Consider the following 24,957-nt stretch of genomic DNA (forward strand, 5'->3'; position numbering starts at 1 on the left):
TGGAGCTTTTTTTGCCTGTGTTTGCTTGTGAAAATACATCCAGCTGCTCCATTTTCCTCCCACAGTCCAACGACGTACTGGTACAGTAGGCTAATTGGATTTTGGGAAATTTGGCTCTGGTGTGTGTGTGTTTGTGTCTGTGCCCTGCGATAAACTGGTGTCCTGTTGAGGGAATACCCACCTTGGTCTCTGACTCCCCCTGCAACCCTGAATTAGATGAAGTGGTTAAGAAATGGATGGATGGATATAAAGGTATTTTGGGCTTTCTGCTTTCCTATGAGAACAATGGTCTATTATTTCTTGTTTATTTATATGGTAGAAATATTAACAATTTCTCTCTGTTTTACATCATTAATATAGTCTTTGTTCAAAATCTTTTAATCCATTCAGAGCTGCAGGCGATCTTTATTTTTTATCTTTTATTTATCACAATCCGAGTTAGTGAAGCACCTCACCAGGCTGGCTTGGGCAGTTAAGCTCTGTCTGGTTTTCAGTACATTAGTTGATACATAGAAGCAGGATGGGAAAGACCACAGCAGCAGTGCTCTTCATGCTGGCTTCAGGCTTCAAGGCGTCATGTTTGTGATTGTCATAATTTCCAATACAGACAGGAATATCTGTCTTTATTTACAAAACAGAGATGAATATTGGATTTAAACGTTGGACCATCGAAAATTATATTGTTAGAATAAGTCCCTTGCACGGTACTGTACATTGCTTAGAAGACCCACCCCTTTGTGGATATCAGAATTCATCTTTTAATATGACAGAATTGTTTTTTAGTGTTTTTATTACTTACTTAATTGGCATTGATATTAAATGGAGCACTATCGAGATGAAGAATTGAGAATTCTTATATAAACATGTTGTGGTGCACCAAGTAACTGCCTGTGTTTGACTGCATGTTAATTTTCTACTTTCTACTGGTCACTTCAGTCTGCTTTGTAAAACAGTCTGACCGCAGCAATGTCTTGCTATTTTTATTTCCCTGGTTTCATGTGTGATAACAGATTTTTATTTTTGTCCTCTACCATAGTTAGAGTTCCCTTTTACACCAGGACTAAACTTTTCACTGACATTTAGAAAAGTCTTGAAAGTTTTTTGGGCCTGTTGTTTCAAGCTAGCTAGGGTCGTCATACAAGTTCAAAAAGTGGTCTTTTTGTAAAATGTATGGTTTCCTTTGTTTGAAACTTAAAAATGATACTCGTGAACAATATGTGTACCTTATAGAAGGGACATGAGAGGTGTGTTAAGACAGCTTGTGGTGACTGAGGAGAATATTGCAGTCAGTATTGTTCAACCTACTGATTGCATGTATTAAAATGGCTTATTCTGAAATGTAAATGAAATGAAAACCTAGAAAAATACCCTTGGTAATAGCAGTTGTAAATTTGCTTTGGTTTAACAATAGGCTGATTAGCCTCCTCCTGTTTTCAGTTGTAGTGATTCTGATGATTTCAGAATAAAACCAGCAGTTACTGTAGGTCTCTTCTGCTGGGTAGTGCATCTTAAAGTAAAGAATCGACTATGGATAATATGGAGCTGTTAAAAAAAGACATCTAGGATAAAGTTGTGGAAAGTCACAGAGCAGGATATGTATAAAAGAAAAAAATATTTCAAAGGTCTTAAATGTCCCTTGGAACACAGTCAAGTCCACTATTAAGAAGTGGAAGGTTGCACCACCAAGAGCATGCCTAGATAAGGTCATCCCTCCAAAACGGATAACCAAGCAAGGAGAAGAATCTAATGGCAGCTTTGAAGGCCTTGGAGACCTTATATCAAAGACTTGTCAGTGTGTACATGCCACAATATCCCAACCTCTCCACAAGTCTGGGCATTATGGGAGCATGGCAGGAAGAAAACCACTACTCAAAAAAGCCCACTCTGAGATGTGTAAAACAACATTGTGTAGATTCTGAAGCTATGTGGGTTAAAGGTTTGTGGTCTGATGAAACCAGGATCTTTTTGGGCTTGATGCAAAACATTATGATTGGAGAAAAGCCAATATGGCACATCGCCCAAGTGAACATCTCCCTACTCTAAAGCATGGTGGAGGCAGTGTTCTGTTTTGGGGGTGCTGCTCTGCAGCAGGGGCTGGGGCACTGGTCAGGATTGGAATTGGAAAGGAAGTTCATGACAAGAACCCTAAGCACCGTTGTCAACATGACAAGGAACCTAAGCACTGTTGTTTTGGCTGTGTGGAGTTATAGAGCGAAAAGGTACTGTAGACCTCGTCGGGTGGCCCAGTCAGAGCCCTGATCTCAGTCCAACTGAAAATCTGAGGAATGAGGTTACAGTCCATCAGCAGTCCCCTCATAACTTGACTGAGTCTAAACAGCTCTGTATGGAGGAATGGGTAAATGTTGCCAAATGTGCCAAATCTAGGTGTGCTGTGGTACGTCTGTACATTTTCTGTATTTCAGTCAAAAGGTGCTTCCACCAAATACTAACTCAGGAGTGTCTACACGTATTCAACCCATTTTGTAGGTTTTCATCAGTAATTGCTTTTCAGAATGTTTGAGCATTTTTTTTTCACTTGGAGGTTGTATGTTACCGTGTGTAAATAAAGGTAAAATAAATTGATTTCAGGCTGTTAGGCCTCAAAATGTGTTACTTTGGAAAGGGCTTTCCATAGGAACTGTATGTTTTGTATTGATAACTTGAAAATATTCATCATGAAATTTTACCAATAAGACTGTGTATTTATTATAAAACTGCTTCACTCATCTTTTGAAACCGTTTTGTTGTGATAATGTTAGGGACAGGTAGCAGAGAACCTGAAATCTCTGAGTTTATGGTAAAACTGTCTTCTAAGAGCACTTGCCACTACATGTAAAACCTAGAGTTAATCCTGTTGGATCTCTATATCATTCTTTCCACAGTCTTTATTTATAGTGCAGAAACATGCGGACCTCTCATAGGTACAGTTATCTGCGACCATGGAATCTGGCAAAGGTCCCACACTGTACACACTGTTGCCAGGGACTTGAGTTGAGGTCTATTTTAGTCCTCACATAGACCACCAGCTTTTCTTTTGGAATTAGTTTCAGAGGTAGATCTTGTGCCAGTGCTCTGCTCCTCTGTCTTTACCTAATTTAGTGTCTAATAAAAACTCAAGACATGTTGAATGTACATCAGTTGTTTCAGCAACCTTTTTTTAAGCTGTTGATGATTCAGTGGCGGAGGGATATGTGGTTTTGATATTATTTTTAATCACTATGAATTTTTTCTTCCCTCAGGGAATAAGCTGAAAATATGATTTATTTTGGAAGGTGCAACTTGTACAAAAAAGTAATTAAAAAACCAAGCACAAACATCAGAAATAATCTCATATTTGTAAGTTTTAATTGCTCTTGAATATATTCTAAACCAAATTGAACTACGCTGCTGTATGCTGTGTGTGTGAAGAACCGAAAAAAAAAGCAGCTGATTCTTTGCTCTAAGAAAATTTCAGAAGGTTATAATTAGTTTGCATTAAATCATTTGTTCAAGAGCACTCTCATGTTTGCAGTTGGTTTCTTGTGCGTTCAGGGATGTCATGTCATTCATTCTGGTTTATTGCCCCCATTCTCGTGGGTAAGACCTTTTAGGCAGACCTTACTTGAGTGACAGAGATTGAAAGCAGGCGGCTTTTTGGCCACAACAGATGCTCTCCAAAACAGATGCTACGGTAAACCTGTGTGAAGAGGCAGCAGGAGACTCCTACAGCCAGTTCTTTAATCATTAACACTAACATGAGCAAATTCATTCGCAAATGTTGAGAATAAAGATACCTTTTCAAATCCTGCCCTTCCACTGTTAAATGATGTCGACCTTGCCTAATTTAATTAAGTTAAATTACACCAATTTTATTATGCGTCTGGGATTGGTCTTCAGTGAGGAGCCTTCATTACTGTATGATAGCATGGTAATTTTCCTAAATACAGTTCTTCAGCTGTAGAAGCCCAGGTTCCTTTTTGCACTGTAGCTAATGCTACTTAATTACAATGATCTAAAGTGGAAAACTATCTAATAACAGATGTGGCAGAGTAACAACAACCAGGGATTCAGGGGTGTAGGCTATTAGCTTTGCTACTGTGTACTTGTGGTACACATGCGTAATCAACAGACCAGAGGAGACCATCTAACTTGTTTGGATAGTTTTTTTAACATTTTGTGTTGTCATGGAAAATTTGTTGCCTTGAAGGAATATTGTGTTAGGTCCGTTGCCACGGGGTTGTGAACTCACAGATCATAGTGGATCTTTTGGTTAGTTTCAAAGAAAGCTTAACAGATCCCCCAAAATGAATTTAATGGGAGGAAATAAATCTGAGTTTCCTGCATGTGCTGCCATGAACATGGAGAGAACATACAAACTTCACGCAGACAGCACCCCAGCAACCAAAGGGCACCAGCACTGCAAGGCAGCAGCACTCAGTTCTGCACCATCGTGCAGCGCAAATGTAATCTAGAACAATTTAAAGTAAATTGACACTACATTGTTGTGTAGTCAGTTTCTACAAAAAAGTCATAATAGGAATTTCAAAGTTAAATTGTTACATGATTTCTATTGAATATTTAGAGTATTTATTTTCATTTAGGCATTCGGTATTTGAAATTGTTTATTGCAGTTGTAATTCCTAATCGTTCTGGATAAAAATGATAGTTTTTTGTCATAGATTCAAAATATGCTTGAACTGGCAGCACATGATGTGTTCAAACAGAGGAGATCTTTTTATAATCTTACAAGCTCTGAAGACCAGAGGACTTGGCTGAACTCAGAGTGGAACAGTGTGGCTCAGCCTCTGTGTCCCTTGCCACTTAAAAAGACGAATGAAGTCATGAATGCATTCTTCTCCTCTTAAAAAGCATTGTAGAACTATTCCACAAATTGCAAATGCATTAGACATTTTTTTATTTTTGGTTTGCAGTAGTCTTGAATTGATTTGGAATACAGAAAGGCAAACTAAAGTTTTAGATGAAACGTTTTGTGAGAAAGAAGTTGCTGTCAAACAGACTTCTGGCATTCAGATGTTTGAAAGACCACTTTAAATAAGTTTTTAAGGCATTTGTGCCAATTTGTTGAAGTCGAATTAGCTTTCTGACGGCAACTATGCAAAGCGTACAGTATGTGGCCTTGGAAGTCCTTGCGAGCATTTGTGCCAGGATTCTTGGAGTGTTTTAAGTTATTCATTGGATCATCTTTGTTATGATTGAGAGCTGAGCAGTATGTTGCTGTCCCAAAAGTGGATTGGTTTTAAAATGCCTAGTAGGATGAGAGAATAAAAACATTGTTTCTGCACTTGAGGTAGCAGGATATGTAAGACTGGTATTTCAGGAGCGCATGTGATGGCGGGTATTAATTCTACCACTCACAAATCTTTTAGGAGCCAGTGACCTGCAGGCAAAACAAGCCCCGATCAAGAAATAAAACACAAAATAGTGAGCAGAACTACCCAGCATCTCACTGTGTCTGTGGACCACCAGCTGCTGTAGAGGAACATAGTAGCACAGTACATGAAGATAAAATGTGTCAGTATAAGCATAGCCTTTTTCAGCTTGACATTGGCAGCTGCCTCCATTTTCTGTTTTATTTTTCTTAGTTGTTTATTTCCTACGTTGCAGTGCTGCAGATTTTTAGAACACTTATTTTTATTTGTTTTTTTAGTTGAGTGGGTTTGTGTTCACTGCCTCCATTGGCCTATAGACATCATGCTGCGCTTTGATGTTGAGGCCCCAATGTGATTGTATTAACATTGTCAAGCCTCCTCTCTCCCGGGTTGTCACGGAGGCACAAAAGGATATTTCAGGTCAGTGCTTGATTTTCTCTTTCAGACGTGTACATTTTTGATACTCTGCGTCTCTTGTTTTCCTATCATAGCCATATTACACTAATGTTACTTCTGTATTTATATTTAAACTTTGGTAGATCAGAATGTTGTGTAACTTCCAGTGCACGTAGCTGGCTGAGAAAACACTGCAGCCAAGAAGGAATCAGAACACAACCTCGACAAGGATGCTGAGAGAAGAAGCCTCTCTGTCTAGACATAGTTTCGCATGACTGAATTGTAAGGAAGTTATGTAATCAGGATATTTATGCAGGAGAATAATTTCTTAGCACTTTGGCTTGACTTTGTGTTAATGTCTTACACAAAAAGTAACACTTTTGATTTTTCTTGTAATTTGTTGTTTGTTATTTGGATTTCTGGGAAAATAGTCCTATCTCTTAAGAAATACTTGTCACCCTGGCAACCCACTGAAGCTAAGCAGGTGTGAGCCTGTTCAGTACCTGAATGGGAGACCTCCTGGGAAAAGCTAAGGCTGCTGCTGGAAGTGGTGTTAGTGGGGCCAGCAGGGGGTGCTTACCCTGTGGTCCATGTGGGTCCTAATGCCCCAGTATAGTGATGGGGACACTATACTGTAAACAGGTGCCATCCTTCGGATGAGATGTAAAACTGAGGTCCTGACTCTCTGTGGTCATTAAAAATCCCAGGGCGTTTCTCGAAAAGAGTGGGGGTGTAACCCCGGCGTCCTGGACAAATTTCCCATTGGCCCTTACCAATCATGGCCTCCTAATAATCCCCCTCTATGAATTGGCTTCGTTACTCTGCTCTCCTCCCCACTGATAGCTGATGTGTGGTGAGTGTACTGGCGCACTATGGATGCTGCACATTGGTGCTGGTGGAGGGGAGTCCCCATTACCTGTAAAGCGGTTTGAGTGGAGTGTCCAGAAAAGCGCTATATAAGTATATAAGTATAAGCAATTATTAATTATTATTAATAGCTTATTGAAAATACCTTATGTAAAATGAAGGTAGGGAGTGCCTACATGACTTATCCTGACAGCATGTTGCTGAGGTGACCATCATGACATATTCCGTAAACTGTGGCCACTGGTACTTACTGTACAGCTACTTTCCAAGAAGTACTGTGGATGTCGCAGAAGGGCCAATTAGTTTAATAGTTGGTCTGGTCAGAGGCCTGCTCTGGCCTCATGCTGTAATGATGTGCTTTTACAGCATCATTCTGCAGACTCCCTTAGTCATGGTAGCTGAATGAATATTACTTTGCATAAGGTATCCAACCAACTTCCCACTTCATAAAATGCTTTGCTACTTTTGTGAAACTGCAATTTAGAATTATATTGCTATGAATTAAAAACTGTGATGCAAAGCCCTGTGAAAAAAATGCAATCTTTATCCTAAGTAAAGAGAACCACTGGCGACAGGCAGTGTGCTATACATAGAGTAACTACCCTGAAAGTTTACATTTTTTTTTGTTTTACATTGCTTCTATCTGGGGGTCCTCCAAGGTAACTGTTATACATTTTATAAACTTGCAGAACCTATCCAGAATGATACCTGCAGTATTAACTGGGCTTCACATAACTGGTATACATTTTATACATGCATGCTTAAAAAATAAAAGTACTTTAACACTGCCTATGAGACATAAAGGTGTACTGTCACTGCAATGTGTCAATTTTTAGCAGCAGGCCTTTCTTTGAATACTATAGGTAAGTACTCTTCCCTGATAAGTCAGATGTATCTTTATCTTGAAAATGCAAAACAAAAATCAGTATTTTTTCCTTTAAGATACAGTAGCTGTGTACCAGCTCCATGAACCCCTGAGTATCAACCTTTCATTTTTATTATGGTGGCCGGATTTTGTTCTGTCTGACTGGGACCATTATATTAGTTTAGTATCACAGAAAACAATCAAAGCTGTTTGATACCCAACAGCTGGACAGCATTTTCAGGTTTTACTGTAAATTTTTATTTTAATTATTTATCCAAGTAGAAGTCTGTTGAAAAGAAATCCTTTTTCAATAATGACCTTGGGACCCATTTATACAGCAGGGCCTATGTTAGTGCAATTTGAGTGAAATATCTTGTTTAAGGACCCAACAGTCAAATCCCACACAGGATTTGAAACCACAGCTCTCCAGTCCAGAGCCTTAACTACTAATCCACACTACTGCTCCGTTTTTCTGTTACTGGATTCTGTTTTATGTAAGGAGGTCAACATTCTTCACTATAGTAACTGATCCTCACAGCTCTCTTGAGTTGTGAGCTGTAGGGGTGGGACCATGTGTCATAGCTTAACACCATGAATATAAGAAACCTAAAATAAAAAGACACTGTGAGTTTCAGAATTACGTCAGTACCCGGAGGCACCGCAGGCATCTTTAAATGTGCACCTGGATGGAATTGTTGACTTTTATTATATTCAATAAAACAATATTACAGGTTTAATCAGGTGCGTCAGAAAAGACTGATGACCTTTTCCTTCTTGCAAAGATGGTTAGGTTATCTGCCTGGACATATTTTGGCTCCAGATTGAAAAGTGGTATAATTAAAAGAGACAGGGCCCCGTATTGAATAAGCTTCAGATGCGTGATTGATGCACGCAGAGGAAACAACTCAAATCCTTTGGCCCCTCTTGAAGAATTATTCTCCGATTTATTCTCAACACAATAATTTGCAAGCGTGGTTTGATATTATTGTTTCCTTGTTTAGCAGACACGTTCATCCAATTGACCATACATCAAAATTCTGAATAACAATCACTCAGTTCCTTTGATTATTTTTTGCCGACTTTGTTTACATTTAACTTTGTTCCATAAATGTTTTCAGTTTTCGCAATCAAGCTTTTGATAAAATAAAATCACTTTATAAAGTATGTGCATCCATCCATTTTTTATCCAGTATCCGGTTGCAGGGGAGCTGGAGCCTACCCTGGCAAGCAATGGGCAATAGGCAATGGGCGTCACAGGGCACAAACACAGACAGACACACACATTTGCTCCTTATTTGTGCAGAAATAGGTGTGAACCACTTCCAGAGTCTACTAACATTTCTATTAATCAATTATGTAAAAGTAATGTATACGTTTAAGAGAATGTTTGACAGGTTTCGGTGGATAGCACAAGCTTATACAGTAGGAAAGACTAGGAAATAAATGTACTGAAGGAATATGTTGCTGTTGGCTGTGATCTGAGTGTGGGACCCAGAGCCTCAGGGACTGAACTGGAGGGTACAGAATTGTACCTCAATCAGCAGCTATGGAGGCACTATATACAGTACTACAATATACAGAAAGATACTGTCCTTGTTTGCTTTCTGATGTGTACTGTAGAGGGTGTTAAATGAGTTGGGTGTTGTTTTAGGAGTGTTCACATACTTACAGAGTTCAGTAGGAAAATGAGATTCCTGTTTTACTTGGAACCAGAGAGACTGGTGAACTTTCATATTACATGGGCTAACTGCTAAGAACAACCTGGTACACTGCTTCACGCATGAAGTTGTTTGAGGGAAGCTTAAAAGGCTGTGCCTCAGTAAATTCTTCCTCTTTACACTTGAGGCTGTTGCTGTTGTTTTTTTGCAGCATGCTTAGGTACATTTATTTCTGTTACGTATTCTGAACGTGCAGTACTCAGCGCAATGGCATGTGACTACAGTAGTGTTCATGTCTTAATCATGGGGTTTCGTCTGGGTTCATTATCATTCCCTATCCATGCACACCACCGGATATCGCTGTGGACAGCATGTCTGGTTACTGTCTCAGTCTTCTCTTTTGTTTGGCAAGACAAACCAAACCGATCCGTTCTCTCTGCCCATGACATCAGTTAGGGCCGTCAGCAGTGGTTACCCACTGTGTTCCACTCACCAGTGGGTAGTGGCACTTCAGGGTAACATAGTTAATGATTTGGGGTTTCTTGTGGGTACAGAATTGTTACAGTTGTAGGTGACAATGGATGTGTCTCAAAAGAATTTTGAATCAATGCGTAACACCTGGTAGTGTAAACATTTCTAGCTTCAAAACAAAAGGGGTGCTTGCTGAGATGTTGGGGGCCCAGATTCAGTGATCAAAGCAATCATACGTTTACCTTGGTTTACCTTAGTTGATTAAGTTCTTAATTAAGTTGATTAAGACAGAACATAATGTGTGTGCCAGGTGAGAGGTCTTTGTTCCAGATCATCTGAAAAGACCAGATTGGAGCTACTGTACAGTAAATATTTGAACCTTGTCAAGAGAGCTTGCCGATCTGTAGTTTTTAGGAAATTTTGGTTCTGCTTTCCTGCCTCTGTTCACTGTTCAGTTAGCCTGAAGTGCGGTATGAATTCAGTATGAGTATAGTCTACAGTATTACAGTCCATGTTAATGAAACGGCTAACTGGGCATAGAAAAGAAACATCAAACCTCATGAGTGGATTCCCTCGGTTAAAAATGGCCTCTCCTTGCATTGTAGAACAGGGAGACAATTCACATATGGATTCCCATTTATTTTGTGGCATTATAGTTTACAGAGAGAGAGATTTAACTGCAGGTTGTATTATATTTAGTTTAGAAGGTAGCTTATCATTTCTTATGACTTCTGTAGGGATTATTAAAGTATCAAATACTTGGTAGCAGTTTGGGGTATTTCTGGGTGGTCTAAATGTAAGTCTTTGAAATGCCTTGTCTGTAAACTTTAAACAGAGGAACTTGTGAGTTGTATGTTTATGTAGTATGTAGTGTGTGTCACTGTCACTGTTAATAAATCTTTGTTTAACTAAGTGAGCCTGAATTATTACTCTTTTCACCAAAGATGTGCGCGAGAAAAAAATAATTCACATGCCTCTATACGACCAACAAAATCCTTTGGCAAAAAGCCTTTCAAATTGGGGGGTTATGATTATAATTTTACTTATTGATTAATCTGCCCAATCAATTTCCTGATTCTCTCCATTTTCATAATCCTCCATCTGTGTGGCACCGATTCCCCTTTTCCAGTCCAAGACTGGAGCAGATTTGGTTGAAGGCAGGCTGGATTGAACCTAACCAGCTCCTCAGATATGCACATTTCACAGTTTGTTCCTGAAGGTGGAAAGGACAGAAATGAATGTCTCCCCTGTTTTACGGTACCTGGTACGCATCGTAGGCGTGTAGAAAATTTTAAAAATGTCCCCACTTACCACAGGGACTGTGTTCAGGCCTGCCCTTGAATTAAAAAAAACTGTGTTGGGGCTTGGTTGCTCTTTCTCTTCCCAAAGCCTCAGAGACTGCTGCAGGTTTTTTCAGCATTGTGAGGAGAGTTATTTAGGTGTGATGTTGAATGACAGAATTGTTAAATTAACCAAGGTTCTGGGAGGCTTTCTTCCCCTTTTCATCACTCCTGCAAAGAGTCCAATAGACTTGTGAGTAATGAGAGCACACAGGCAGTAATCTGCCAGCGATCAGCACTTCTTCAGCAAGACGGGTGTTTCCTGTGTCCAGAAATAGACCTGGAGTTTGTTTCTTTTCTGGTTGTGTAATATTTAGTTTGAGCACTTAGTGATGCATAGACATTGGTGCAATTGAACTTGAACTGTAGGCCTTTTAATTATTTATTTTTTTCGGAAAAAAAAAGCACTTTAGTTATGTCCTGTTTGATTTTGGTCACGATATAGATTTTTTCTATACTTATATTATAAGGCTGTCTTCAGTATTGTGACAGGAAGGCTGTTGCAAACATTGACCATTGACAAATGCTTGAAGCAATATTTAAGTGTCTCTTCTGTTTTATATTTAAGAAATAAAACCACAAAATCCCTTTTACACAACGAAGCATTCACAGTACCTTAAAACCTTACTTATTCCTTAACAGTATTGCCATCAAATGCCATCAGACCACTAACTCTACTGTTTGTGAATCATAATCCAACAAAATTAGTAATTTTTTAGATGACAAGCATGCTTTTTTTCTAATGTGATTAAAATCTCCATAAGGAGATAACCAGCCCACAGCCTGACTAGACAAATAATGTTGATGTTAACTGCAGTGTGATGCAGTATGATCTTCAGTACACCTGCCTCTCACTTTGGCCTAAAACAGGTTATCTGAGCCTTGTTCACTGTTCAGTTAACCTGAAGCACAGTATTGCTGTTCATGTTAACGAAATGGCAAACTGGGCATAGAGAAGTAACATTGAAACTCATCAAAGTCTTAAGGTGGTTTGAATGTACAATGCCAATAAGCAAATGGTAGCTGGACATGGTGGAATCACTCTCCCTACGATAAGCCACTCGGTTGTTGCTAGCTGGCGACTGCTTGAGTGTTGCTACTCGATCAGACTCCTTTGAAAAAGGACATTTAAAGATCCCACTTTAAAAGTATTTTAGAAAACTGAACCGTTATACAAATTATTTGCCCTTTTGTGTTTCTTTTCTTTTCCTTTCAACATGGAATAAAGCTTTACCTGTACCTTTGCAGCCTACGCATGCTGATGCAGCTCCCTACTCAAAATTAAAATATACCTGAGCCTTTCATATACAGTTCAAAGAAACATTTCAAAAGCTCTAATTAAGCTCCAGAAACGCTATTAAATTATTAAAGTCACTTTAAATTGAAATCTTCTTGACCCCAAAGAATGTAGACTACATTAAGAAATGGCCAGAACGTGACACATCTTAATGAAAAAACCTTTTAAATAATTTGGTTACCTGCAATATTTTGGCATCAGAACCACAACTTACAAAACATCGCATAATTCATATTCCTTGCTGTCTGTGAATTGTGGAATTGAATGCATCTTTTTTTTTAATCAATGCTGTGTTACTACTTTATAGTATTGTATTATGAGGAATGCTGTGTTGTGTCTGTATAAGATCTGCTGTGCTTTATCACCCTGTCAGAATATTAATTATTTTCTGGGACAAAGCAGACTACAGAGAACACCGTAATTTAGAATGGCAGTCTATTGCTTCTTACTGTATTTTCTAGGAAGCATAACAGAGATTTAAAAGGTCTCTAAGTAAAGAAAAAATAATTTATTGTAGTCCAGCTTGTAGTCCATGTGCCGTGTGCTGAGGGATGTCTCGTGTTTAATGTTCCCCATCAGGTGTCATTAATAATATGTTGCAGTTTTTGATTTTGAATGATCTGTTCTACTGAAAGAATCTGCTTCACATTTACCCCTTCAAAAAATGGAGGTAGCTGGTCAAATTTGTTTCTTCTTTCTGATTTTCCCTTTTGGAGTACAGTATGTGTATAAAAACATTTTGCTAACTAAAGGTTCTTGTTGGAGTTGGTGTTTAGGTTCAGTTCTTTTAAACAAGATATCTTTGTGAGAATAACTTCAGCTAGCAGAAGCAGACAAGCCTGGGATGTGAATTTGGTTCCTGCACTTTATTATTGTTCTGTTTCATCACATTATTGGCCTAAAACTTGAAGTTCACCAGGGTTGAAGAATTCAGTAAGCAAAATGATATGTCATTACTAAATTAGTAGTAAATTACAATACTGTATATATTTTAAATTATTTAAATGGGTCTGGATAGATTAAAATCGGATTATAGGATGGTTTAAAAGAGAAGCACATTATTTATGATTTTTATAGCTATAAAAACTATACGAGAAGACTCTTTACCTCTGTGCTGTCACAGAAATGTCTAGGGAGAACGAGTGCTGGCTAACACTGTGCAGTACTTACCAAGGAGCTGAGTAGAAACGAGTAGAAAATGTCCACAGCACTTTGATTATGGAAAGCAACTAAAGTCTGACATCCGACAGCTGATTTTCAATCTATTTAAATGTATTGATGTGCTTATGATGAACGTTGCCATTATTGCTCATCTTGTGTTTATCCATATGCTCAATACGGACACCTCCTTGCTCATGCATCCTCAGTGAAGTTGTTCTTTTTCCTGTGAAATCGATGAATAAATCTTACTCAGATCGTAATTTTGTCCAACTCTTGCACAAATGCTTGGATAGTGCGTAAATGACACCTAGTGTAGAAGGTGACCACAAATAAGTGACCACAAATTGTCCCAGTCAGCAATTATTTAAAAAATAAATTACCTTAAAAAACTCGATGAGTTAGCGTACTGTAAGGGTAGTTCTGCAGTGATCTCAGTATTTGTAATGGTACGTGGGAAATCCTTCAGAGCATTGATTGGAATGTGCTGTCTGCAGCTGCACTGTTATACCAGACACAGATGTGTTTCTTACCAAACAAATTAAACAGCAGTTCATACCAGTTTACCGTGCTGTTTTGTGTGTTTGATATTCAAGTCCGCAGCACTATCCTCTTAAGTTACTGTTAAAGCTCTTGCCAAATGTGCTCACAGTTTCCTCCTTTTCTTTCCCTAGTTTGCATGTTGGCCAGTAAGTTTAAGGGTGCAGTTTTGTGGAATGCATTTTTTATTTTCTTTTTTAATATTCTCAGAGTGGATTAAAACATTTGATGAAAGAGACTTTTCATACTTGTATTTTTGGATCTAAAATAGTTTAGTCATTTTAGTCATTAAGCGCTACATTTTGTGTTAAAATGAAATGCATCTTGATGCTAGACATTACTTGTTCACAACACTATGTTTAGGGAGGCAATATAAATCTAAGCCTACTGAAGGACGTTTTGCTTATTTTAGTACTGTGGGAAGTATTGTAAACCAAGAATGTTATCTCGCTTTCATTATCTAAAGTTTCTGAAATAGTAGTTTCCAGTGCCATTTGCATTACCAATATGACATTTTTCAACGTCTTACCATGTTTACATGCATTGCTATAATGTGTGTTTATGGGAATTGTATGTAGGCATGATTTTTTATTCTTTTTATTTAAAATCAATACTGTGTTTCCCAGTCTACCTCTTTAATTTATCTGTGTTTACTGGTGGGGTGTTTTACCTGCAAGGGTGTGATTTTCATGGAATAGATGCCAAGTGGCTGTGTTGCTCCAGGTGTGATGGAAAACAGTGGTGACTAGGGATGACTCAATACTGTGAGTGAGGTACTGTATGCTTGTGTATACATTTACTGTGTGAAATACAAAGTAGTGCTTTAGTAGATATTTTTTAATGGTCCTTTTGATATCTTTGGTTTTTGAGAGATGGCAAAAGGGCATGGAGACATGGCACTGAGGAAGCCTATCGCTGTCATCTCTTTATAATAGTTATATTAAATATTGATAGGTATCAATGTATGTAATGTAATGTGTACATGTACGTATGTACAGTATAATTAGGATTTTAGAGCAGTGGGTATTATTCATAGTCTATACCAGGCATCTCCAACCTTAGTCTTAGAGACTCTCTTTCAGCAAGTCTTCCTAAATCACCTGTAATTGAAAGATTAGGAAGACTTGAAAGTTATTGATAGTTGTATAGCAATTAAACAAGTGATGCGTTCAATTAAATGAGCTCTGGTCCTTGGGGGCTGAAGAGTCTTTCTAGTTTTTAAATCAAAATGACTGAATTTAACAACTCACCCATTTAACACATCACAATTAAATGGTTACAGGTCTTTAGATGTTGATGACTTATTGGCTGCCTATAAAACGGCCTGTGGATGAAGGCCAGAGACCTGGGGTTTGTACTGTATGTTTGGTACGTTGAAGTGTTTAAAACACTAAAGTTACGGAAACCTGAAGAGCTTGAATGTTCCAGCAGAAGTATATTATTTTAGTACTGTAAATGTCATTCAGTATATTCTGAGCTATACTTAGAAGGTGTTACAATACTCTCTGCACATTATTTTTGATGTGTCAAAAAGATGAAGCATTAGAAAGGAAGTCTTAATGCAAGTAAAGGATCTTAGAACTACCCACAATCTTCAAGAATCTTGCTCTGGCTTAAATGTCAGCATGTCTTTGGTGAAAACATTTGATACCCCATTCATACTATGCTGGCTGGCCAGTAGGTAAAAACCTTTAATTTGGTCATAGATTGATTTTAAGGACCTACAAAATGAACTACATATGCACATTTGATCTGCAGATGGCTGGCTGCCCCTATTGTTTCATGACACATTTCTGTGTTAGCATGTGTTTTCTAAAAGGATGCATCACTGGCACTCTAAAGAAAACGCATCACATGACCACATTCATGACATGGAATTTCTATAAAATTTAGTTGGGAGCAGATGGGGGGCATCCAGATGTGTGGGAAGAAATCAGAATAAGCCCTGCATTTAGCAAAAGGTTCTCAATAGAGATGCCCTTATTTAAACACCATGGAACCAATACAATGGTACAGTTAACAGAGCTTTACGTTGTGTTTTATGCTGTGTTCTGAAATATCTGTGCTTTAACAGGAACAGTAAGTAATTTAAGAGTATAGAGTTTCTAAATACAGTGTTGTCACGGTTTTCTCCACTCTGGTTTGGCCAAGCAAGTAACAAGGCTCTCTGTGAGGCACAGAGAACCCATACAGTAGGTATGCCTAGGAGGCTTCCTTCTTTAGTATTAATGAGGGGGTGTGTAGTATCGGTGAGTAAGCTTACCTGCTGGGCAGGTGAAACAAGGATTTAAAGAGCTGCCAGGGTGCAGGAGCACGAGATACAGAACTGACGGGCTTCTCACTTCCCTTTGTTTTTCAGCTTAAAATGACCTGTGTGGTGACCCCTGGCATGTAAATGGCGTCCAAAGTGAGAGATGCTGTAGTGTGGTATCAGAAGAAGGTAGGTGGCATCTTTTTTTTTTCATTGCTTTTGCTATGTGTCCGTCTGCTTCCTCTTCGTCGCTTCAGAAAGCACACAGACCTTGGGTCTTTATAACTTTTACTTTTTATTCTGTCATTTGCACTCAGCATAGCAGAGGTGGAATAGAATTTCTGTTTGCATATGAGTATGTAAAGTTTTACTCTAGGTTTTGCTTTCAGTGTCTTTTTTTTTAGCCAGTACTGTGGGACATAGTGTGTAAGATTCCATGTGTTTTGAGAAAAGTATATATTTAGCTTCAATTACCCACAAATATTCAGGTGGGTTTTCATATACAAATATTTCAATAATAATGCACAGGTTCAATGCTTAAGTAAATAAAAGTAACTAAAATGAGAGTTCATTTTACTTTAATTTATTATAGTCAAAGGTCTACCTTAATTTTCCTTATGGATAGAAGCCATAGAAAGTATTTCCTTATTGTTAGAAAAGCTTAGGGCTTTTTCTTGACGTTATATAATGTATTTTCTATTTTTCAGAAAGAGATATTTTTAATGATGATATTTTTAGTCTTCCACAATAATGCTGGTCTGCAGGTTACTATTGTCTATGCCAACAGTGGAACAAGTTCTAATGAATGTGATCAGAACTGTCAGGAAAGTGCAGTCTTTTTAAAACTGGTCTCTCCCAAAATACATAACTGAAGTGATTCATTTATTGAAATACAGCTGTATTGTGGATGATTGGTATAAGGTACACTTTCAGTGATTTTGCATCATACTTTTCAATTTGTTAGCTGAATGTCTGTGGGATTTACTTAAAGTTAACTAGTTTTAGAGTCCCCTTTTTATAAATATTTAATTCCTACCATGACAAATTATAGGGGGAAACTTCAGGATAATATCTGCAAATAGTGTATTAGATAAGTACAGATAATGGTCTGTGTGTCTGCTGCATAGTTTCATTTTTACTTAATTACAAAGAAGAAAAAATAATATAATACGATTTTGTCACTGCTAAAATATTTAAAAAAACAGTACAATATTTTGCATTTTATATTTATAAATTTTAGAAGAAGAGGATCATCATGTTTGACCTTAATTTAATGAGACTAGCAATATATGCTTGTAAAGTTTAACATCATTAGATAATCATACCATAGTTTAAAAATATTTGGAGACTTCCAGATGATTTTAAAGAGCTCCTTTTTAAAGGAAATATGTAAAATATATTTTTGATTAAAGCAGATACATTTATTTAAGTTAACTACAAATTAAAAACTGCAAAATTGAACTAAAGAATTTTGACATACCTTAACAGTAGCTTAACAGAACAGAATATGTCTACATAGTACTACTGTATTCTATACCCAAATAATCTGGAATAAAATCTTTTCCATCATTTTAATTTTGAAAACCTTTGTCGGAAGCAATTTGTTATTCACTGCTAAGCTATTCTGATGGATGTTTGAATGTGTGTGAGGATTTTATATGAGGCTGTCCCGGTCAGATTTTGGACCTTCTTGAATTTGTAGGGCTCTTGTTTCCTAGTGTTAACCGTGCTATTGGTTAATAAGGTACTTTTTAAATTGTTTTTTTTAAAGAATAATTAATTGACACTTGAAAAGAATTAACATTACTTGAGGAAGACATTGTTTTATTTGATTTGTTTGACCTTTTAATAGTTCCAACTATTCCCAGTCATTCTACAGTTTTGGCATTATGCTTTCAGTAAGCAGTATCAATTTGAGTGAATTAGGTTATCATGGTATGTAAGGATAAAATTCAATTATTACTCTTACAAACCTAGAAGACTTTACAAAGATTGGTATATCAAGCTTTTTTCTCTTCATTGTGGTTTGAGAAAAACAAGAAAAAAAGAGTTGTGGTTAAAAGCGTATGGGTGGTGTTTGGATGGGTTTTTGATCATGAATTTGATTACAGAGTAGAATTCTAAAGCATTTATGAGGCAGCGACTGGTGTTATTTTTAATTAATACTTTTTTATTTAGAATCTGCAGTTAGTTTTGGTGTTTGCTACCTAGCAAGGACTTAAGGTAAGTCAGATCACACCTCTGTATTAAGAGGTGAATACATTAGAAGGTGTGCTTTTTCCAGATTGTCCATGATTTTTTACTCCAGCAGATATGTAATGTCGATAACAGATCTGGAGTCCAGTGAACAAAAGCCTTACTCGTAATACTTGTAAAAATGTTACATTACCTAGCCAGTCAGAGGGATTTCTGGTATACGTCAAGTTGAATTAATTAACTACAATGCACTCAACGTCATAGGTGTTCAGACAGCTATGTGCATTCCCCTTTTGACAACTCCCCATCACAGATTGTGTACCAATGACATTTCAGACATGGAGATCAGTAGATGTTTGTGGGATGGGGTGGAGTGCACATGTAAAAGTGAAGGTTGGGAATTGGATGTTGAACAGGGAAGCATAACTGAGTACAGTGTGCCATTGCTGATTTCTAGCATGTACAGTAAGTTAAGACCTACACCCTAATGGTGTATGTTTAATTTCACTTAACGTTTGTAATATGACACACATGATGCATTTGTAAGGATTTGGTACTACCTGTTCAAGATTAATATACTGTAGTATTGTTAAATACTTACAGCATAAATCAACTAGTACTGTATTTGACTGAATGGGTGGTCTTCAGGTTATTAAATATAGGATATCCTTCCAAAGCAGAAATGTAATCTGCTTTCTTTCACCTCCTTAATTCAGATAATGAAGCTATTCCCTGTTGGATTTTAGCCACTAGAAAAAAGAAGGTCAGCAAATTTGAGTTTGAATTATTTTAAAACATGAATCTACTATTTGGGTGACTTCTAACAATAATGGTTTTGGACCTTTAGGGGAAACTGCCATGCTATTTATATTTCAAGGTTAGAAAGACTCAGCATTGATCGGTGTATTTCAAGCCACAATAAAAGTGTGCTCAGTAATTTGTAAAACCTCCAATTAACAATCACAAGATACATGAAATTTCCAGGTATGCGCATCACCATATTCAGAACAGGCAAAAAAACAACTGGTGAGGTGAAGCAGTCCTATTACATTGTAAACAAGCAGGCTTTCGAATACATCTCTTTTAATCCAATAGAACTATTACTCTCAATTTCAAGACAGCAAAACCATCTTGAAGTCGAGAGCAAGATTTCTATTGGATTATACTACTTACTTGTTACCTCTGCATGCAGATCATGTTGGAACATTTCTGTGGTGAAATATCCACTGCACGTCCTGGACTTAATTAACTCGTACATTACATTAGTTATTACAGTGACTAGCGAGCAGGAAGGGGTGCATCACATCACAATTCGTGGGAACTCTTGCTCTAGCCCGTGGCAAAACCAGGGGTTTGGGACAACATGTACAGTACTTTCACAAATTTCACGATTTTGTGCTTAATTTGATCTATAAAATTTTTCTATAACGTCAATGAATTTGGTCTGAGAAACTATTCTGAGAAATTGGGGCTTTCCCTTTAAATAAAAGTAGGGGGCGTATTCCTCTTGTTGGTGACACTGTTGTTTCCAATCAGGTGATCATACTACTTACCAAAACAAAACACAAAATAAATAAAAAAAATCTTCCCCTCTGTGTTTTAAGCCTGATTTGAAATGATACTATGTCTAAAAACAATGTAGAGAAGTTAGAAAAAATCATGGGATTTTGGATTATTGCATGTCAGCTCAGTGAGAACCTCCACTTTTTATACAATTTCACACATACAGTATACCTGTCAGTGTTAATGATGGTGGAAGTCAAAATCTCATGTAAAACTCCAATGAGCTCTGAAGCTATTGTTGGTTTTAATTAGTAGGTGTGTTGCATTTTTCACCACCAGGATATATAATGAAAGGGAACTAAAGGTGGGGGAATGGGGAGGAGATGGAATTGTGGAATCAATGCCTTATAGTTAGAAATGACTTTCTTTCTTAATTTATGATTTCATCACATGTGCCTGTAAAAACAAAAACTTTTGGCATGGTGTCACTGGGTGGTGTTGCTTTGTTTGTGTGTCTGAGGCAAGGTTTGAGGCAAGGCAAACAGTTTGGTTGCTGTGTCTCTGTCACAGTGTTGAAATACTGAAACTCTGTTAAAGAAATACATTGTTAGTCTAGATTTTTAGTTTTTTGTACTGTTAATAAACACAGACCTGCATTACCTTAAATTTATTTTATCTTCCATTACAAAAATGATGAGTCTGGCTAATGCAGTTGTAATTACTGCTGTATTCATTGCTAACACAAAATGCTTGCTTAGATCTGCCTAATATTACTTTAATAATTATGACTTGCTGCAAACACCATTAGGTTTTTATGTACAACATTGTACCCAGGTAGCCTGCTGTAAATAAAACTGTATACTTTTTCTGGATAAATGGATCAATAATTAGGTTGTGGTGTGAGGGCTGAATATTGTTCTTTTACCTTCAGGTCATCTGAGGAAATACCTACTGTATAGCTCCACTGAGCCTTTACAGCCTGTTATTCATTTTCTTTTCATAAATGGAGTAATGTGGTTAGCAATAGCATTGGTGGAAAGTAACACCTTAAAACAAGCACACACAAATGTGTCCATAGTTGCCAAAAACAATGACGGGCAAATATGGGATCAGTACAGACGTTTTTCTTGTCTGAATTCCCAGACTAATTGGAATATTTGCCGCATGTGCCATGACCAAGATATGCAGATTTTTATGGGTTCTTTCTCTAAAGCTCATTCTGGCATATATAACATATTTGAGCTAAAATCCGTCAATGCCCTGTTTGTTAGTGGTGGTATAGTGCAGCTTGTAAGCCTTTGGATTCATGACTAGGGGGTTGGGGGTTGTGGATTATATGCCTGCTGCAGACTCTGTTGGTTTACCCTTGAGTAAAGCACATTACCCCAATTTCAACAGTCCACCCCGCTGTGTGAATGGGAACAAGCATTGCAGGGGGTCAATCCCTTGCAATGGACTGGTATCCCATCTAAGGAGCCACTGTGGCTCTGGTATGAATCTTACTTCTCCTGTTGGTTGGCAAGCAGAATTATCCACATGTTGCAGAACTGTGTATTAACAGAAACGGATACGTTACTCAACTGTAATTTTGAAGCTAAATTTGTTGTTGCCTATTCATTTAAAATAGAGGCTAATTCACTAAACATGGATTTGTTTTCATTTTTTTGCACTTTTCATTTAGAATATGGAGAGTTTGGGATTTTTTTTTGTGTATTTGCTGTTCCCGTAAATCTTTCTATTGATGTGTGTCATGGCTCTGTAACTGTGACAGAACAAACACCTATAAAAAACAACAACATTGAAAGAAAAGTTCTAGACGAAAATAATAGATACCTTTAAAATATGGCTCTTTTTGCCTTCTAACCTCTTAGGTGTGGTATGGTTTTAGCATTTCCTTACTTTTCTGCAATTGAAAGACAATTAAAATAACATGCTCTCCTTGAAGTCTGGAACCATCTGTTGTAGAATCTAAGGTCAGAAACAGATTGAGTAACTCTATATTTTGTTTGTCACATTGTCAGTATAAGATGGGAAGAGACATCTCTTTGGATACCTGTTTCACAATATTTTTAATCCCTGTTGAGCAATTTGAAAGACTAAACAAGATTACCTGTTCAAATGTTGTTACAATGCAAAGCTTTGTGAAAACAAAGAAACAAAGCTGAAAAATAAAACAACAACATGGATTTCTTCAGGGGGTTTTCGGTAGCTGTGGGTGTGCTAGGCATTCATGAGTGTGCTTGTCAGCTGTTAACGTGCAGCATACTGTATTACTGAATCAAACAGTGGTTTGGTATGTTATGTGAAAACATAGGGCATTAATTCATCAAAGCTGCACAGCTGAGCTTTATTTTAACAGCTGTGTGGTATTGTGGAAGTCCACAGTCCAACGGAAGGAGGAGTCCCTTAGAGATCCATACCAAGTCTGCCGACTCTGGTTTGTAACAAATAACAGAGAGGATGCTTTGTTTTCAGATGAATAATGAGTAGAGCTAATTAGTTTGAAGTCATTTTTGCAGGCCAGGCAGTGTATTACTTTGGTGTCAATGTAGAGAATATCCTTCTTATTGCCTTTTCTCTAGTAAAATACAAAGACAAATTAATTGGCAACAATATATTACTTATGTTACCTAAAAAGTACAGTTATTGAATGCTGTTTTTGTGTTAGCCTTTTGGGGGGAAAAAAAGTGCTTTATCAAGAAAAAAATACTTGCCTTTCTTCATTTTCTTCATAGTGCATGTGCCTAGTGTGAGTACTGTACAAAAAGCTTCGGAATTTATGGAATTAATCCCAATTCCAGTTGCCTCAAAAAATCATATTTAAGCACACAAATTTGTGCTAACACCCTCTCTGACATCAGTGGGCGATTAATAATCTACAGAAGGTTTGCACAGAAATGTTGACACTGCATTGTCTTTTCAGGAGACACATTCAAGAAGCAGTAAAATCAAGTTCTCTGAAAGCAAGTGAGTGAAGTACATGATTTCACAGAGCTCTTTGAAACCTTCTAATTGTTTTACAGGTCTCACAGCTTTCAGTCTGGACACTAAACAGCTACAGTAATTAATGAAGTGCTGCCAGAGATGGCAATCCAAGTTAAACAAAGGGGATGAGGAGCTGCCAGAGCCCTCAAATCTTTGCTTACTTCACACTCTTGGCAGTGCTGAAAAAGAAATAAGGAACTTTGAATTCAGTACAGAGCATAACTCTAAAACAAAGTGCTGTCAATACAATATCTTGGCATTGGAAGTACACTGATTTTGCTTAGATTACAAACTTTTTCCAGTGGAATTTCTTGCTCATCCTTTGCAAAAGGGCCTGGTTGTGTACTGAGGGGGATGGGAGCCTTAACACTTAAAATCAGCAAGATTTCACGACGTTATTTGGAAAATGACATTTTTTGGAACCAGTATCCTTATTTTTCAGTGAACAGATATAAAATGAGTAAAATAATGATGTTGAATACCCTTTGTCACCATTAGGGCAGATCTTCAGGGGGTCTAACTGAAAGTCAAACTGTAGTCACATGGGTGGCAACTGTTAGAAAAAATACAAGCTATATATCTAGGACGCAGGCTTTATACCAAATTGCAGTCTTGTGAGATCAGTCCCTTTTCTCTCACAGAACTTAGGCAAACATGTGGTTGTTCAGTGGTTTCTGAACCCTAGATGGCCAAATGTTTAGTGTGGCCTAAGTGTGGCATGCTGGGTGTGCACAGCATTACGGTCCTGTTCTCTTCTCACAGCTTCTTCTCTCATCTGTAGTTGCATGAGGACATGCATTGTACTGCTGGACTGTTGCAACATGAGGGTGAGCCCTCAGGAAGGCAGGAGGGACTTTGTCAGAGTAGCACCACATAGTCAGTCAAAGTGGAGTTCTATGGCAATGAGAAGTGCTCAACCAGGCTGTTGCATTTAAACCTCCCCATCAGTCAGTCTGTTGTGAATTAATGTATTTTTCTGCTTGTCACTGTAGTTGATTTTCTTCTGCTTGATCAATGCAAGGGGGGACCTACCATACAAATGAATGCTTATGGAGGCTATGTTTTCTTCCTTTTATGCGTTTTTCTTTCTTGAATTGTCTCGGCCTTCAACTTCAACCGGTTGAATCAGCTGCAACGTGAAGCTGCAGCGTTTCATGTCACCACTCTCGCGATCTCATGCTCTCCTCCGTGGCGAGACCAGGGCTTTTCGACGTACTTTCACAAAGTTCACAGATTTGTGCAGAATTCAGAATTTGTAAAATTTTGCTGGACAGTTAATGAATTTATTTTGTTACTGAATAACCAGTCTTCGATCTTGGGACTGCAGTTAAGTGTATAACCAGTCGGGAAATAGAAATAATCAAAAATGCCAAAAAAAATCTTTAATCAATATTCATTTTCTAAAAATAAAGATTCATAGTGATAAGTTATGTTGATGTGCAGTATAATTCAAATGTGTGCGGTTATTAATAGAATTCCCAATATAGCACATCACCTATTCTGCTCCCAGATGTCCTGGTGTGTCTTACCTTCAGCATCTTGCATAACTCCTTCATCATTCCAGACATTAATGGGGTCTCCTGTACAGCAGGGACCTGGCCTCTTTGGGGAGGTCAACTATACAAAAGCAGCTCTTTGGAACTGAATTGTTGAGGAGGCGATTGTGCAGTTAAACTGCTTCTGGATGGTGCAATATAATATTGCAAGAATATGTTGGTGGACTCAATCTTATGAAATGATATAGTAGATACTAGAGGAATATTTAGTAACAGTTTTGACCAATAATGGACATCTTATATTTTGTATATGTACTTAATATTTTCTGGAGTGTGTTCCAAAAAACTCAAAAGTGATATACAAAATGCAAAAAAGGTCTTCCCCTAACCCCATATCCCATCAAAGTTCACCTCTTTTCTTTGTTTTATCCACAGCCTGATGTCTCTCAAAGCAAAATGAATATGGGGCAATTAAAAAGCTGTAGCAAAATACTATTTAAATGAGCTTTTGAAAGTATCCACAGTTGCAGTCTAATACATTTAGAAAATAGTAGAAACCTGAAAT

At 37.6% G+C, this 24,957-nt stretch overlaps 1 protein-coding gene across 3 annotated transcripts in view; it reads left to right on the forward strand.

Annotated features, from left to right (window-relative positions):
- The window catches only part of LOC102689674 (protein PHTF2), a 93,731-nt gene that overhangs the window by 19,102 nt on the left and 49,672 nt on the right, over positions 1 to 24,957 (forward strand). For all 3 annotated transcript variants that reach the window (XM_015352647.2, XM_015352649.2, XM_015352648.2), the window contains exon 2: positions 16,321 to 16,401. In XM_015352647.2, coding sequence (XP_015208133.1) covers positions 16,357 to 16,401 — 45 coding nt within the window. In that variant the 5' untranslated portion in view covers positions 16,321 to 16,356. The remainder of the gene's footprint in view (positions 1 to 16,320; positions 16,402 to 24,957) is intronic.

This window comes from Lepisosteus oculatus, chromosome 7 (genome assembly GCF_040954835.1).
Source record: "Lepisosteus oculatus isolate fLepOcu1 chromosome 7, fLepOcu1.hap2, whole genome shotgun sequence".
Lineage (NCBI taxonomy): Eukaryota > Metazoa > Chordata > Actinopteri > Semionotiformes > Lepisosteidae > Lepisosteus > Lepisosteus oculatus.